Source organism: Felis catus, chromosome B2, assembly GCF_018350175.1.
Source record: "Felis catus isolate Fca126 chromosome B2, F.catus_Fca126_mat1.0, whole genome shotgun sequence".
Classification (NCBI taxonomy): domain Eukaryota; kingdom Metazoa; phylum Chordata; class Mammalia; order Carnivora; family Felidae; genus Felis; species Felis catus.
The window spans coordinates 22,784,420-22,802,690 of record NC_058372.1 but is presented as its reverse complement, the minus strand read 5'-3'; the positions used below and the strand labels follow the sequence as shown (position 1 = coordinate 22,802,690).

General features: G+C 43.1%; 1 protein-coding gene across 36 annotated transcripts in view; it reads left to right on the top strand.

Annotated features, from left to right (window-relative positions):
* Positions 1–18,271, top strand: part of FARS2 (phenylalanyl-tRNA synthetase 2, mitochondrial) — a 618,373-nt gene that overhangs the window by 473,523 nt on the left and 126,579 nt on the right. Inside the window, exon 10 of one of the 36 annotated variants that reach the window (XM_045058555.1) lies at positions 1,686–2,214. The exons of 34 other annotated variants lie outside the window; for them this stretch is intronic. In XM_045058555.1, the coding sequence (XP_044914490.1) occupies positions 1,686–1,836 (151 nt within the window). In that variant the 3' untranslated portion in view covers positions 1,837–2,214. Of the gene's footprint in view, positions 1–1,685; positions 2,215–16,699; positions 16,864–18,271 lie in introns of those variants that run through there. One more of the 36 variants, XR_002156922.3, reaches the window with a different exon arrangement.

Genomic DNA, 18,271 nt, shown 5'->3' with positions numbered 1-18,271 from the left:
CCTCACTTGTCAAGGAGGTGACTCACTGCACATCACTGTGATAACACTATTGAGTATCCCAGGAAAGTCAATCACAAATGGTTCTAAATGGGACCCTTTATGTATAGTGAACTTCAGAACTTCGGCTCAGGCCAAGATAGGGTAACAGAGAGTGAATTTACCTTCCCAACTCAGAAGACTAAAAATCTAGACATAATATACAAAACAGTGGTTTGCAGACATTGGACCCAAGGTAGTACGGAGTCCCTGAGGGGAAACACCAGGGTAGGCCCTACAGTCCTCCCAGCTTGCTGCTGGAGGGGGGTCCGATGCCACAACCCAGGTAAGAGGACCCAGCCAGAGCCCAGGAGTCTCTACTCTCAAGAGACAGAGTTAGGGAATCAGAGGCCAAGGCAGCTGGAATTCTCTAGGTAGAGTCCAAGAGGGAGCTGAGCTTCCCAGAGAGTGAGCTTTGGGGGTCTGCAGAGGCTTTCCCTTTGGTCCTCAGCAGGTACTGCTCAGCACTTGGTGTGAGGAAGCTACCAGCAACTGAGGAAAGAACCACAGGAAAGGAACAGACAGAACAATCTCTGAGGTCCTACAGGGCAGGGAATGGTTTGTGTTCCCACCAGCCAGAGGAGGAAAACCATGGCGATGGTAGTCAGAAGGGTAATCCCTCAGTGTTGGGGGAAAAGGATCCCTAGACTAAAGGCTGCCCTGGTCCTGACCAACAAAGCTTGAATGCAAGCTTACAGGCTCCTTGGAGAGATGACAGATTCTAGGACTGCGGCAGGAAATACATAAGATGAGCCTGAAGTATCCTGTAGTGCCAGAAAAAGAAGGAAGTGCTCAAAAAAAGCCATGGAATTCACTGTGCCAGTCACACCTCTAGAAAGTAGCAGAGCCATGGTTCAAACTAAGAGATACCTGCCTATGAAGGCCATAGTCTTCCCACTGCAGTGCCTGCCTCTCCCTCCAGCCCCCTGCCACCTGTCCCCTCCCTGCTCTGTACTCCTGAGCCAGTTGGCGAGGCTGGGGAGAGCTCCTTCACCAATGCTGCCAAATGGCTGCTCCTTCTGCCAAATGGCTGCTCCACACGCACGTGTCCAGCGTGCACTAAGGAAGCTGTGACTAGTCATGCTTGGTCCCAAAGCTCACGCTGCAGACAACACATGCCTGTACCATTCCAATACCTCTCCCTAAAATGGAGCATGCAGGAGGCATAGCTCTACAACTGTCACTGTCCCCAATATGAAGTGTCCATTCCAATAAGCTTTCTGAAAGGAAGAGAAAGTCAAGGGACAACGTATGACCTGCTTCCTAGCTTAGGCTGACCTCCAGTGCGTGACCACAGGACCTTTGGGGTCATGGCAGTGTGACACTATGGTAGCACTGCTGGGTTGGGACTTATTTGTTTGTTTGTTTCCACTTATTCTCTTTACCTTTCCCTGGGAATGGACAACATTGACAAGAAGGTGGTGAGTTGTGTACCTGTAGGTGAGGATGCACTGTGTTCCCAGAGGTAGCGGTGTTTTGGTCATAACACATCAACACATTTCTGTTTCAGTTACCCAGCCAGAAGAAGCCAAAGAAGTTATGCAAGTAAACTGGAAGAACACTACTCATTTTAGCAAATGTTAAAAATTTGTAAATTCTGGATATTATAACAATAACATCGAGTTTATTTTAGGTTCATTCTTTGGTAGGACATATTTGCTCACCTTACAAATGGAATGGAGGTCTGGAAAGATGAACACTTTGGAAGATAAATTGAATTACCACATTGATTTTCTAAAGTACGTGACGATCTTACACATCCATAGCATATCAAATGCCCGTACCATTCAACATTTCTGATTGTCTTGCTGCACGTTGGTAGGCCCAGGGGGACGAGCAGTTTTCAAGTGGAGAGAGTGCTGAGTATCACAGCTCTACGTCAGCTTTCACAGGAGCCTTTGCATGTTTGGACCGGCCACTGCAGATGTGGGAGAGGCACTTTGACCCCATGGCCCCAGGGGGAATCTGGCACGAGCATGGAGCACCTGCCCAGCCAAATGGCAGTCCATAGCGCAGAGCAGAAGGGCATACATAACACGGTCTTGCTCTACCATGTTTTTCAAAGCCATGAAATTTTGTCCATATGTTTAAATCTCTCCTTGGCTGATTGCCTTGTGCAGTTGATATGTACAGTACAACAAAATAAAAATAAAAAATCTGTTTTGGAGCAAACTTGAATGAGAGGGAATGCCGGAGTTCTGTGTGGAGAGCGTGTGTGAGCATATAAATCCCCTTGTGTGTGTGCGTGTGTGTGTGTGTGTGCGTGTGTGTGTGTGTGTGCGTGTGCGTGTGTGTACGCACGCACACACACTCAAGCTGTGCTTTCGGAGTGCCATTTATAAAATATTTATCATGGTTTTACTGATTTAGGTTCATGTAGAGCCTTTGTTATTGAAAAGGAGCCACAGCACTTTGCTAATTTAAGATGCTAAGTGGGGGTATAAGAGTGAGAACCACAGATGACTGCGTTTGAATCCAGAGGGAAAGCTGGCAGTCCCATTAACATTAGCAACAAAATGCGGCCATCTCTGAGTTGAGCCACTCTTATTCAAAGGCATCACCGAAGGAAAGGGGTCTAGAAGGATCATCTGTGGGCTTTATCCTTTTTTGTCCCAGCACTTGTGGCCTTTGGGGGCTCAGCCAGACTTTCTTCTGGCATGAAGCTGATTACTGCGGCTATAGTTGGTCTCCTTATATCTCACTGCTCCTCCCAAATCCCCATCTGTAGCCTGAAACCAAAAAGAAAACTCACTCACTCACTCACTCACTCACTCACTCACTCACAGAATACAGAAACTTTGAAGGATAATACCTCATATTAAGGAGAATCCTAACAATTGAGAAACGCAAAGCCAGCAAAACATCAGGAAGTGTCAGGAAGCTTTTATTGAGCATCTACTACTTGTTCATAATTACTGTGACTTCTGAGGGAGATACTGAAGAAATGGATGCTCCTGAAGGAGCTGATGTAAGAAAACAAAAACAGTTGAGAATAATAATACGTAACTGTTTACTGAGCATTTCATACATGCCAAACACTATTCCACATGCTTTAAATGTATCAACCTCAGGGTGCCTGGGTGGCCTAGTCAGTTAAGCGGTCAGGCTCTGGATTTCAGCTCAGGTCATTATCTCTCAGTTCCTGGGATTGAGCCTCGTGTCCGGCTCTGCGCTGATGGCATGGCACCTGCTTGGGATTCCCTCCCAGTCTCTCTGCCCCCACCCCGCCCTTGCTTGCCCTCTCAAAAATATATTTAAAAAAACTTAAAAAATAAATTAAAAAAAAACAAGTGTATCAACCTCATTTAGCCCATATATACCTAGGTTCATGTAGAGTCTTTGTTATCCCCTATATTGTCCCCATTTTCCACCAGGAAGCTGAGATTCAAAGACATTAAATGCCTTGCCCAAGGTCACACAGCCAGTAACTGACAGCCAGGATTTGACCCAAAGGATCTATGATGGAGCCTACACATGTAAAAAATTTACAACACATGATCTGTTATCACCTGTATCCTTACCTACTCCCTCCCCAACATGAATTCTTTTTTTAAGTGTACAATTACATGGCTTTTAGTGTATTCTACAGAGTTGTGCATCTGTCAATTTTAGAATATTTTTATAACCCCAAAAAGAAAGCCATCAACCCCCATCCCCCAGTATTGTAACCCTCCCCACCCCAGCCCTAAGCAACCACAGATCTGCTTCTTATTTCTGTAGATTTGCCTATTCTGGACATTTCATGTACATGGAATCATGTAACGTGTGGTCCCTAGTGACTGTTTTCTTTCACTTAGCATAAAGCTTTCAAGATTGATCCATGTTGTAGCATGTGTCAGTACTTTGTTTCTTCTTATTGCTGAATGATGATAATAATAGGGCGAATAAATGTGGAGCATCTTTTCACACACTTATTTCTCCACTTATTCTTTTGGAGCTAATCCCGTTTCATCCATAAACACCCATGTATGTACCTATAACAAAACAAGCAAAAAAGCATTCTTCAAAAACCGTAACCACAATATTTTTATCACTCCCTTAAAAAATATTTAATTATCAAATATATAGTCAGTGTTCAAATTTTCCTGTTTTCCCTGTTTGTTTCATACTTTCTTCTTTCAGTGGTTTGTTGAATTCATATCTAAACGAGGCCCATGCTTGCATTTGGTTGATACATCTCTTAGGCCCCTTTTTGTCTATGGTTCCTTTCTTCCTCTTTTCTTGGTAATTTTTGTTGCTGAAGAAGTTAGGTGGTTTGCCCTATACAGTTTCCTACATTCTAAAACTTTGCCAGTTGCATCCCTGTGGTGTCATTTAACAGGTTCTTCTAGCCTCTGTATTTCCTGTAGTAGTTTAATCTAGAGACTTCATCAGATTTAAATTTGACTGTTTTGTGGGGAGGCAAGACTACTTCACGGGTGGTGATCTGTACTTCTGTATGTCTCTGTCTTTGTACTGAGCACTGGACTGTACTGAGCTCACTGTACTGAGCACTGTCAGCTTAGCGTATCTATGATAAAGTTCCCCCATTGGCTTTTTTAACTAATGTTTTTGGCAACCATTGGTGAGCATGGCTTAGATCCATTATTCATCAGGGGAGCTTACGTTCCTAATCACACATGTCAAGCGCCTCCCAGGAAGGCAACAGTACGCTTTCTACTATACCCTATTTTCTTTATATTGCAGAAGTGTTGAAAGCAGGGAGGTATCAGTAATTAAGATGGCGTTTTACTTTCAATATTAGCTGTGTAAAAATTTATTCAGCTCTTCTGTGCTAGACTTCCTGAGGGCAAGAGCTAGTGCTGGGTTCTTAATGTCCACCTCCCCTAAGCCAGGCGCATGGTAAGAGCTTACTAAGTAGATGTTGAGTGAGTGAGTGAATATCCCGTGCTCCTTGCTATGTACCCTGTTCAGAAGATTTCCTGTGATGGCCAAGGTTGGTCACATTTTTGCTGATAAGTGTTTAGTGGCTTCCTGGTTTTCAGATAATGCCACTGTTGAACAGTGAATCAGATGAAACAGGCTGTAACTCTGAGTGTATAATGGGGGACATTTAGAATATCAAATTCAAGGATGACCATTCACAATTTAAGCTGAATTTTTTCTTTTAACCAAACCTCTTTTATTTAACTGAAGCAAAAAATATGTGGTCTTTTCCACCCTCATTTTGTGGCCCCAGATGTCTCATAACTGAATAGTTTTTTTTTAATTTTTTTTTCAACGTTTATTTATTTTTGGGACAGAGAGAGACAGAGCATGAACGGGGGAGGGGCAGAGAGAGAGGGAGACACAGAATCGGAAACAGGCTCCAGGCTCTGAGCCATCAGCCCAGAGCCCAACGCGGGGCTCGAACTCACGGACCGCGAGATCGTGACCTGGCTGAAGTCGGACGCTTAACCAACTGCGCCACCCAGGCGCCCTGCATAACTGAATAGTTAATGAAAGCTTGAGCCTGTTCCTCCTGAGCCTGTGAAATCTGTCAGCCCAAAGCAGTGTGGCTCCTTTTTTGGATTGGAAAGTAAAATGTTTGTGTTAAATTCTGGTTTATTAATTTCATGTTAGGTGTGTTGTAAAAACAGGGACGTTTTATTTAAAAATTTTTAATGTTTATTTATTTTTGAGAGAAAGACAGAGCATGAGCTGGGGAGGGGCAGAGAGAGAGAGGGAGACACAGAATCCACAGCAGGCTCCAGGCTCTGAGCTGTCAGCACAGAGCCCGATGGGGCTCGAACTCATGAACCATGGGATCATGACCTGAGCCAAAGTTGGATGTTTAACCAACTGAGCCATCCAGGCGCCCTGGGAAATTTTATTTAGAATCTTCTTGTTCATATTGAATCTTTGGTTCTCCTAAACCAGTGTATGTCCCCGGTCTTCCTATGGAAGCTTTCAGGAGTGTTTCCAACCCCACTTGGAACCTTACCACTTGCAACTTGTGCAGAGCACATTGTTTACACAACATAGTCAGGATCTGAGATTTGTCTCCTGCCTCCCTGCACCCGTTTTACCTGCTGATTCAGTTATACTTGTCTGAAGAAGAACACTTAGATGCTAACATGAGATTTTGAAAGCAGAAGACCATTATTTGGAAAATCTGGGCATGGCAGTTGTGAGGGTACAATCAGTGCCCTTGTGTGTGGACATTCTCTTAGGCCTCAACACAAAGAACTTTATGTGGATTCTGGTAGAAGTTCTTGGTTTTGTGTCCAGCCAAATGCTGTGGCTGTCACTAGTTTGTCATTGATGTGACACTAAGAGGAGAGCGCATACACCTTTATAATATAATTCCAAGGGCAGGTTCTGCAACATCATTTGGCTTATCTATAAAGCTGTAGCACAGTGTATTTACTTTTACATGAGACAGCTTCCAAATGTGACTTCTTGTAGTGTGATGCAAGCCGTCTGTGAACTTTCTCTGTCATGCCACAGAAATTGCCACAGCCACAATGTCATCTGTCTCCCAGAAGATTGAGAGTCACTTTCAAAATAAGTCATGTGCTTTCCTATTAAAAAGTGATGTTTAGGGGCACCTGGGTGGCCCCAGTTGGTTGAGCATCTGACTCTTGATTCTGGCTCTGGTCATGATCCTAGGGCCGTGGGATTGAGCCTCACATCAGGCTCTGTACTGAGCATCTAGCCTGCTTGGGATTCTCTCTCTCTCCTTCTGCCCCTCTCTCCCACTCTCTCTCTCTCCTTCTGCCCCTCTCTCCCACTCTCTCTCTCTCCTTCTGCCCCTCTCTCCTTCTCTCTAAAATTAAAAAAAAAAGTGATTTTTAAATGGCAGTTAGCCTCCTCTTGAGCATGCAGTGTGGTGAGATCACCTGCATGTTCAATGCACAACAGCAAAAAAAGAAAGAAAAAAACCAATATTACAGCAATACCAGTAGTTAAAATTAAAGCAATCATAGTAAACACACTTAGAACCAGTTTTAAATTTTGTATGTGACGTAAGCACTTAAGAAAAGGGAAAGGATAAAAAAAATAGTTGGAGACACATATGGTGATTCTGAGGGAAACTTCTGAGTTCTGCAGGGACTTACATGCTCCTGTCACTGGGTCCTCATATCGCTGGTCTTATTCTAATACTTTGAGCCACTGAGAAAGCTTTGTGGAACATTTTGAAAGAGCAGGGAGGACAGATACAAAGTAAAGAGAATATGTCTTTAGTATGTTCATTTAACAACATTTATCAAGTACCCAGCATATGCTAGCCACTAGAGTGGAGATTCACAAACTTTTGAGTCTGAAGATTCCCCCTTTACACTCTTAAAAATATTGAAGCGGGGGTGGGGAGTATATATCTATTGATGTTGACCATATTGAAATTTTAAAATGTGATATTTAAAAATATTTTATTAACTCACATAGAGGTAATAAGGAAGCTATTGCATGTTAACATAAATATATTTTTATGAAAAAACAAAATTGTAATGAAAGAGTGGCATTGATTTATATTTTTCAGATCTCATTAATGTCTGGCTTAATAGAAAACAGCTGGTGTCTTATATCTGCTTCTACATTCAATTTGGTATTCTAAGTTGTTTTAATTGAAGTATCTGAAGAAAATCCGACCTTGCCATATGTTGCTGAAAAAGCGAGAGCGTCTTAATAGCCTTTTGAGAAAATTGTAGATAATCTTTTTTGGTATTACACCAAAACTCAGCCAGTAGTACTTTCTTACAAGTTAGCTGCACTTGAACTTGTTAGTTAAGTTAAAATCTATTAGCCTATCATACAATTTGAATGGATTTCTTACAAAGGCATGTTTTTGTGACATTTCGCATTAGTCAGTTGGAAGATATTGGTTGACTGAGTTATGCAGCTCTTTCAAATGTTGACACATTTCATTATCTAAGGTTAAAACATCACATTTATTAATATCACCACCATTCTTATCAGAAACGTCTTAAGTATCAGGAAGCATTGGCCGATACAAGTTTTCCAAAATGCAGATTTTCACTTGAAAGCTTGATTTTTATCCTTGCCAAAAATTACTATCAGGCCACGTCATTCACTTTTGAGAAAATTTCTGCCATAATCTGTCAGTAGTTGATGGTGTTCCATGAAGAAAGTTGCTAGTTCGTCTCACAACTCAAATGATCACAGAAGTGCTTTTCACCCCCATACCTCAGTATGTAACAGACAGGCATCCCATGTAGTCACACAGATTATCGAAAAGATATGTACTCCAAGGTCAAGATGTAACAAAGGCAATCATTTTTACTGCTCTTTCAAGGCATTCTTAAGTGAAATGGATTGTTGTTTTTCCCTGTAAGTATGAAATGATAAAACATTCAATGGCCACTAGTCACATGTCGGTGCCACTGCCACCATGATCGGCATTAGGGACTCATGGATTTTATCCACCTTTGTTTTTTCACCAACATTACAAATATCAACACGGTGAAAAGTGCAAACAAGGCTTTATTCTTATGAAATTGTTTTGACCTTATAAACCCCTAAAAGGGTCTTGGGGGCCCCCAAAGGGTCTACAGTAGATATTCAGGATGACCTATACAAGACTTTCTTCTTATAGAGGGGCAAGAGAGAGAATTTTGTTCAAAATGTATGGGATCCTATAACCAAACTAAAGCAGGGCTGTGCATCAGAGGGGCTATTTTAGGTTGGGTGGTCATGAAAGTCTCCTCAGAGAAGGTAACATTTCAGGTGAAACTTAAGAGCAGGTAGAACAGGACAGCTAGTCAGGCTCTGAAGCAAGAATGGCTGAAGAACAGAAAGAGGACCATGTCACTAAACGTAGTGACTGAGGAGGACATGGTATGAGGGAAGGTCAGTGAGAAAGTCCAGGTCCACACTGGATTGGGCCTTAGAAACCAAGGTAAGGAGCTGGCTTTTATTCTAAGTTTGATGAAGACTTGGAGGGGATTGAGCCAGAGTGAAAGGTGACAGCCACCTCGTACTGCCCCCAGGAAGTGTGTTTTCACCCATCTTCATACCTCCTTTCTTCTGCAGATGACTATAGCTGGCCTTGAAATTCCAACTGCTGGCTATAAAGCTGTGAATGTGGGGCACCTGGGTGGCTCAGTCGGTTAAGCAACCAACCCTTGATTTCAGCTCAGGTCGTGATCTCACAGTTTGTGAGATCAAGCCCCACTTCAGGCTCAGCCCTGCCCCCACTTGCACGTGTTCTCTCTCTCTCTCTCTCTCTCTCTCTCTCTCTCTCTCTCTCTCTCAAAATAAACTTAAAAAAATAAAGTTGTGACTGTAAGTGGAAAAATCCAAGCGATTACATATAGCATGATACTTTTTATACAATAAAAATAAATTCTAAAAATATTATAGTTGTGATAAGGCTATATAAAAAGGAAACCAAGAGGACAGTAAACAGAAATTCAAAGTTGCGATGACCTCAGATAGGGGAGTCAGGGGGACCGGTTCAGGGAAGACCACATAGAGAGATATAGCTCCTTGTCAAAGTTCCAGTTCTGATGTTGAGTGGTGGTTTTGTGGGTGTTGATTATCTTACCTTATTAAGAACAGATGAGTGAGTGAAAGCAGGCAGGCCACGAATGGGCCAGTCATAAGAGTCCATCAGGAGGCACAGATAATGACTAACCCAAGTGTGCGCATACGGGTTTAATATAAAAAGAGAGTAAGAGTTGAGAAGAAACAAATCTAACACCTTTTTCATTTCTTCACAAACCAAAAGGCAACTTCCTAGCCCATTCTGACCATAGCTGTGTAAATATCAACTGTAGCATCTGGTTAAGAGCTTGGACCTTGGGGCAAAAGTGCTTGGATTCAAATCTTTGCCTTATGCCCTACGAACTGTGCAACCTGGACACAGTACTGATCCTTCCAGCCTCGGTGTTTTCATCTGTAAGGTGGGATAATAGCAGAATCCCTGACCTCGGGTTGTTGGGAAGATGTACTAGGATCATGTCCATAAAGTGCTTGTTACAAAGTTTCTTGGTCATGTGTGAGGGGCAGGTGAAAATTCTTGTTCCGGTAAATACTCTCTGCTTCTTTCCATTTTTTCTTTCTGTAACCGGGGGAAACCAAGAATGAGGCAGGTTTGTTTGTTGTTGAATCTACTCTTAAGAATGTTTGAATTAAATTCTCTTGCCTGAGGATGATATTTTTATTTTATATGATTGTTCTTTGAACAAGCAGTAAAAAACAAAATGAAACTGGAAGGTTCAATGCTTTCTTCCTGAAAAGAGGCTTCAGGGCGTTAGGCCAAAATGTGGCTCGCAGTGAGTTTTAGAAGCAGCCACAGCAGGAGGTCTCAGTTGTGAGGGGCCCTGCTGGTGACAGGCACACTCCCCCAGGACAGTGGAAACCCCCAGCAGAGCCCTCACTGGGCTGCCCACTGGGTTACTCACCTGCGGCAGGAAGAGAGTGTGCTAGGTCAGAAGGGAAGGGCTCCCCCTGGGTTCCATGGGAGCCCAAGCCAGGCAAGTGTTGTAAATTTCAGCACACTTTTCCCTGAACTGCCTGATTTAAGTTCTGTTTTACAGCGTTTTGGAATCTGCCAGACCTGAGACCCTTTAGCCGACCCTACCTCCCACTCTCAGCCAATAGCACCCACTGATCTATTTTCTAACCCTATGCATTTGCCTTTTCCAGAATGTCATAGCAATGGAATCATGCAGTATGTAACTTCTTGAATCTGTTTCCTTTCATTTAGCATAATGCCCTTGAGGTCTTTCCATGTTGTTGTATGTGAGTAGTTTTTTTTCCTTTTTATTGCTGAGTAGTATTCCATTGTATTAATGAACCACAATTTGTTTCTTCATTTTCCAGGTGAGAGACATTTAGATTGTTTCCAGTTTGGGGCAAATGTAAATAAAACTGCTGTAAATATTCACATGCAGGTGTTTGTGTGAACATAAGTTATCATTTCACTTTGGTAAATACCCAAGAGTGGGTGGGATTTCTGGGTCATATAGTAAATGTATGTCTAACTTTGTAAGAAACTGCCCTGTTTCCTAAAGTGGCTGTACCATTTCTCATTCCCACCAGCAACGTATGACACCTCTAGTTCCTTAGAATCCTCACCAGCACTCGGTATTGTCAGATCGTTTGTTTTTTAACCTAATAGATGTAGTGATAAATTATTGTTTTTAATTTGCATTTTGTTAATATCAAATGATGTTGAGTGTCATGTGCTCATTTGCCATTTGTATATCTTTGATGAATTGTCTCTTCATATCTTTTGTTCATTTTGTTAACTTGTTTTCTTCTTATTAAGATTCAGTTTATCAATATTTTCTTTTACGAATCATATGTTTGGCATTGTATCTAAGAAATCTTTACCTAATCCAGGGCAACAAAGATTATCTTCTAGATGCTTTGTGGTTTTAGATTTACACTTAAGTTAATTTGAGTTAATTTTTGCAGAATGTGCAAGATGTGAATTGAGGTTCCTTTTTTACTTTTTTTTGCTTATGGATATCCAATAGTTTCAGCACTCTCCTTTCTCCTTGTTTTTCTCCTGTTTTGAGAAATCAGTTGACCACATATATAGGTCTATTTGGGTTTTCTATTCTGGTTATTTTTGTTTGTCCTTTATTTAATACAACCCTGGCTTGATTACTATTGCTTTATAGGACATCTCGAAATCAAGTAGTGCAGTCCTCTAATTTTGTTTTTTTACAAAACTGTTTGGGGTATTCCTTTGCTTTCCATATAAAATTTAAAATCAGCTTGTTGATTTCTACAAACACTTGTGCTCAGAATCAGATTAGCATTGTGTTGAATATATATAGTAGTCTGGGAAAAATTAACATCAAAATATTTTGTGTTCCAATCCATGATCGTGGTATATGTATCTCATCATTTATTTAGATCTTTGATTTATTTTGCCAGTGTTTATATTTTTAATCACACATATCTAGTACTTATTTTCTCATATTTGTGCTTACATATTTCATGTGTTTTCATGCTACTGCAAATGGCATCATTTTTATTACTTTGGTTTTCAGTTGTTGATTGCTAGTTTATAGATTTTTTTTAAGATTGATTTTGTGTTTTGTGACCTTACTAAGTTCTAGTAGTTTTTTTAATAGATTATTTTGGGTTATCAGTATAGCCAAATCATGACATCTGTAAGTAAGAGAATTTTATCTCTTCCTTTTCAATCCATGCCTTTTATTTCGTTTTTTTGCCTTATTTCACTCACTAGGATCTCTAATAAATTTATTATTGTTTATTACTAATTCTTCATGAGTTTATCATATTGGTCCTCTTAGAAAAAGCTATTCATTGATTCATCAAACATTTGTTGAATATCAAGTGGCAGGTTTTCTACAAGGTACTATGTGGGATATAAAAAAAGCTTAGGTCCATGGTAGGCAATGTAAGATATTTTCCCAAATAAGACTAACACTAGGTAAGAAGTGTGGGTCATGCCATACTCCCTTGGGGTCAGGTTCTAAGTGAGTGGAGCCCTGGTGGGGTTGAGAGAGAAGCCAGCAGTTTTCTTATCCCTGCTCAGAAGTGTGCTCAGCTCCCTTCTTAGAGCAGAGATCGCCGTGATTGTTCCCAGTGTTACAGGTTAGCTTACATGCTAGCCCAGCAGATGGGGTAGGTTTAATAATAAATAAGGCCTGACCAGCCCTAAGGGAGGTAGAAATATGCACCTGTGTGTTATGATTCTGGCTGGAAGGACAATTTCTAACGAACTGTACCTAAGAGAAAAAGTACTCAGTCAACATACTTTTCTTCCTTCAAAAACTCAGAAACCCTAGAAGGAAGCAGCAGGAAGAATGCCCTCCAAAACCCACTTCTTCCAGACTTTGAAGGTCAGTCAGAAATATGGGATGGACTTGAACTCAAAGGGAAGGGAAAATGTGAGGTGGGGGCAGTGGGGTGGGATGCAGGGACTAATGAGGAGAGAGAGTATCATGTACAGCTGTGTGTTATGCCTCATAAGCCCTCTTCTCCTTCCCTGCGTGGACTTCAGTGTCCAGGTTGAAAGGAGGTATCACAGTACATGGTTCCTAGAGCTCAGAGAAGGAAGAGCTGAGCAGTATGGGAAGAGAAAGCTCCTGGAGCAGAAAAACGGGTAAGATTGGGATATGTGGAAACAGGGGACATTCTAGGCCAACACAGGGAAGAGAGACTAAGGATTACTAGCTGAGAACAGTCATACTTTGGACCCCATGCTCATGCTTTGTACCTCACGTGTGGAATGGAGAAGTGTGAAGGGGAATTATGGGAAGAAAGCTAGAAAGGGACTTTGGAGGCAGGCTGTGTGGGGCCTTGAATGCCAGCCGAATGGGTTGGAACTGAATTTGATGTTCAGTGGGAGATGAGAAAAGAATTTTAAGCAGGGAAGGAATTGAAATCTGAGTTTTGAGGCAGCTGTTATGAAATGATTCCAAGCCTGGACTCTCCAGCCTGGCTGCCTGGGTTCAAATCCTTGCCACCAGCTGTGGGAAGACCTACCTATTCCTCTTGGTGCCTCAGTTTCCACACCTGTAAAACAGGACAAAATAGTAGATACTTACAAAGATTGAATGAGCTGATACATGTGAAGCTCTTGGAACAGCACGTGGCATGTGACAACGTGCTGTGAAAGCGTCATCTTGTATTATGCTTATCAGCATTGTCATTGTTGCTATTTTAGGAACTTTAATTGGAAGGAAGGTGGGTGAATCTGAGCGGCTAAGTGACTGCACAGTGGAGCACACCAGCCTTGGGAGGCTTGACTTTAAAAGTCTGGCTGTGCTACCCTTCCCCCCACCCCCACCAAGGCACCAGCTCCAGATTCTCTCCTCTTCTTCCACCCCTGCGGCTGAAACACAAATAGAAACCTTGCCCTTTTTTTCTCTTTCAAATCTTTTTTTTTTTTTTCATCCTCACTTGGGTCAATCTGGAGCCCCTTCGCCAGAGTGTTTAATGGACGTGTGCACATTCAGGGCTGTACTTCCCACATGTAGATTTGGGGAGTGAATTTCAAGTGCCTCACTCTGGAGCCAGCAGGCCCCTGTGCGGGGGATGCAAATTTGATGTCTGGAACCCACCATCAAGATGATAATTATGAAGACTGCAGCAAATAGGAAAATATTTAGACAATAACGTTACATAAAACAAAACCTAAAATTGTGTGTGCATCCCGTAACTGTGTGAAAATAGGGATACATATTGGCAAGGACTGTAAAGAAATGCAGACATGTGACAACATTTGTGTTAAGATGAGAAGGGACATGAGCACATTAATTGCTTTTCTTTTAGCGTTTCTGTGATTGTTTTAAGAATATGCGAAAAGCAGTAAAAAGAAAGGAGGGAGCATGAGGCCCTCCCTCCCACCCCGTGCCTAAGAGACCCCCACTGCCCAGCAGACATCGTTCTGGAAGAGCATGGAGGCTGTGGAAGGGTAGAGGGCATCAGTAGTTAACGAGACTACAGTCCCCAGAGCCGGGGCTCCCTCTCCCCGCTCTCGCCCCAGAATTCATCCGTCTTCTCTACTTTTGGAAGTTCCTAGCCAGTGGCTCCTGCACTGGCTCTCAGCAGCAGTGGGCCCCTGTTCTGCACCCACATCACTCCCCAGGAACCAAGGCCCTTCCAGAGTGACATGGAATGAACATGTAACATCCTCGGGTCATCACAGTGATGATCTCAGCTAAACAAACATGATTCAGATTCCAGCTTTATCATTATTGTGTGCAAATGGTGTGACCTTAGCCTCTTTGAGCCTTGCTTTTACCATCTGTAAAATGGGGTTTTCCCGTGGGCTGTTGCTAATAGGAAGAGCATGAATACAGTGCTTGGCACCCAGAGAATTACTCAGTAAATAGTAGTGGCTGCTCTGTGGGGTGGGGGGTTGGGGTTGTTATTAATCATTATTAGTTGATTGGAGAGAACCATCATTCAATGGCTAGCTCAAATGCCACTGCCTTCATGAGGTCAGACCCTATTCCTCTGCCAAGAGCTTTCTGTCTCTCTACTGGTCTCCTGGAACATTCTGTTTATACCTGTTTCATAGCATCTGCTACTTTCTCTATGGTAGCGGTGTCATTTGTATTCATTATCACTTTTCAGAGGTCACGGCATGGTGCTGAGTGGCCAGAATGGAGGAAAGGCCAGGTCAGGGACTTCCTGTTTAAGATCAGAAATGCTACCCTGGTGGGCTTCAGGTAACTGTGAAGCAAGTGCATTCAGGGCACCGTCTGGTGTCCGTCTTTGTGATTCAGGATGCACTTGAGTCTAGGACACGCAGCGAAGGGGAGTCGTTTGAAATGGGGAGGACCTTTCCATGTCCCTCAATCCTTCATGGTCCCCAACTCCACTTACGTGGAGGTGACCCCACATCTGGGTGATCAGAACTTGGCTCTGAACCCACAACACTGCTCAGCCCTCCACAGCAGCTGTGACATTGCTATGCTTTTACCTGTCTCATCTTATGTATCCTCCACCCTCTGAGACAGTGCTTCTTGGAACATTATTGTAGGCACGTGGTAAATATTTAAAGATGTCTGAGTTAATTAATCAAGTCAGACAAAGTGGGTCTGAAGGATTCACAGATTGAGGTACCACAAGGATCTCATTTTCAGGTATGTTTTCCTCCGGTGCACTGGGACAGCCTGGAAAAGTTCCTCGAGCTTCTGTCATATCTGCACACTGCCCTGTGTCCTCAGCACTTGGAGATGTAATGCAAGGGGTGCCCATAGAGAATGATTTCTAAATGAGCTTCCTGCCTTAAGGCAAAGGTCGATTCGCTGTGCAGTTAGAAGGGCCACCAGGTGAATGAAGCTGTTAGTGGGGAGGTAATGTGGATGAAAGGTCATCGGAGCTTGGCCTACTGTGGGCGCTTAATGGATGCTAAATAATTGAAAGAATAAAGAGAGATGGGTGAGTGTTGCATTGATGAACCCATGATGAACGAAGGGGGTCTTAGAACATTTGCAAATTGGTCATTAATGTTTCATCGACAGTGTCTGCATCCTTTGTTAATTTTGAATGGTAGCCGGAGTTTGCACTCACAGGGTTGCAGTTCCATGAGAAACTTAAATAGAGGAATTATGCCTGGCTTGCAATCATTTGGGTTTATTTCAAAGTAGTCTAATAGCTGGCAATGGCCTACTGTCCCTTACTAATGTGCTTAGAAGGGACTCGGGTGCTTTCACATTGTGACATTTGGAGGCGAATTATGGATTTTAGAGCATTACAGCTTTATTGGGTGTTTTTTTCTTTCTTTTGTGTGTGTGTGTGTGTGTGTGTGTGTGTGTGTGTGTGCTTTGCCTATTTTTGAAGCGAGGTTTGCTAAAGCTGAAATGACTGTTTATTCATGATGGGGAGGGGACAAGGAAGTATAGGGAATAATAATTCTATTCATCTAGAAAGAATGCCTTCTTCAAAATGATTTTTGCTGTTGGCAAAACTGAGAACATACTCACATGATTCTCTCCCTGCAGTAAGTGACAGGAAAAACACATCGTGCACTGTGGAGAGCTATAACTGGCAGTGAATTGGTCTAAATCATAAAGAAAGCCTCCGTTTGCACGGCTCACTGTACTTCAGGAGAACCTGGGTGGAGGAAGCAAATGGAGGCTTGTTTTAGAATACGAGAGCTATCAGGCTCAGTTGTGAGCCTCCTGTACTTGGGCTTTTCCAGGAAACAACCAGGTAGTTACCCAGTGTGAACTATATTTTTTGGTAAAATTCTCTGCTCTCTGCTGCCCTGCCTTCCCTCAAGGGACCCTGCTGTGTTGAAGCTGTCCGCCCTGAAGCCACCTGAAACCTTGCTTGAGCTCTCCAGTCCTTCTCTCGTGGACTTTTGAAGGTCCCCCTTGTCTCCAGCACTGGGCAGCATGCTTTTGACCATGGCCCAGGCTGCAGTCTGTACCCAGGAAGCGGATGGTAGGTTCTGAGGACTCTCAGCACTGCAGTGCTCACTCATCCTGCAGATGGCTATTATTTCCATTTCTCACAACTTAACTGAAAGGGGCACTTAAGCAAAGCAAGCATTCAGTCCCAGGGAGAATCAATCTTGCTGCTGCAGGAAGGAGCCAAGGCCCATGCAGCCACTACATGGAGTTGATTTTGAGTGTATGTTGAATCAACTTCCTCTCAAGGTAACTAAAATGAGTAGCTTGTGCTAATGAGTGAGGTGGACGCAGAGTCCTGTCAACCCCTGGCAGGGCTCATGAGGGCCTGTTGAGTGTCCTTGGCTGTCCCAAAGGTAGAGCCAAGGGCCAGGCACCCCGGCTGGCCAACACCAGCTTTGGGTTGAGCCAAAGCTCCAGCCCAGCCACGGGAGTCTCAGAGCCTGCCCCTCGGCCTGACATGGACTGCACAGGGAGCACAACACTGGGGAAACTGGGGCAGGAATATCAAAGAGATGGGGACAAGAAAGCAGGGGTAGGCACACAGTCTTAGAACAGAGACGGTTGTTCAGAAAAGGCAACACACATCCACCTGCATGTGTTTTTGAAAGGTGAGGTATGTGCTCACTTTATTTTTCTCTTGGAAACATTGAGGATATATGGCAATGCTCTGCACTCCTCTGTACTGAGTTCTGTTTCCATCCTCGGCTCCTCTCTCTCTTTCCCCTCAAGGGGTGGGCCCTTGTTCTTTTAAGCACAAGCCATCCACGCTTTGGTTTTGTTTTCTGTTTGCTTATTTTTGAAGCACAGATTTCCAAGTATAAAATTACTCATCATATTCCTTCACTTACCCTCAGAAAACTTGCCTATTTCCCATGGGATTGACCTAAATCACTTTTTTTTAATTAGATATAATTTATTGTCAAGTTGGTTTCCATACAACACCCAGTGCTCATCCCAGCAGGTACCCTCCTCAATGCCCATCACCCACTTTACCCTCTCCCCACCTCCCCATCAACCCTTAGTTTGTTCTCAGTATTTAAGAGTCTCTTATGATTTGCCTCCCTCCCTCTCTGTAGCTGTTTTTTCCCCCTTCCTTTCCCCCATGGTCTTCTGTTAAGTTTCTCAAGATCCACATATGAGTGAAAACATATGGCATCTGTCTTTCTCTGACTGACTTATTTCACTGAGCATAATACCCACCAATCCCATCCACGTTGCTGCAAATGGAATACTACTTGGCACTGAATCACTCTTAAGCAGGGTTTGTCAAGCTTGGCACTGTTGACATTTCAGATCGGATAAGTCTTTGCTGTGGGTGCTGTCCTGAGCTTTGCAGGATGTTTGCAGCCTCCCTGGCCTCTACCTACCATATGCCATGAGCAACATGCCCCCCACACACGCCAGTTGTGACAACTGAAAATGTCCCCAAATCTTACCAA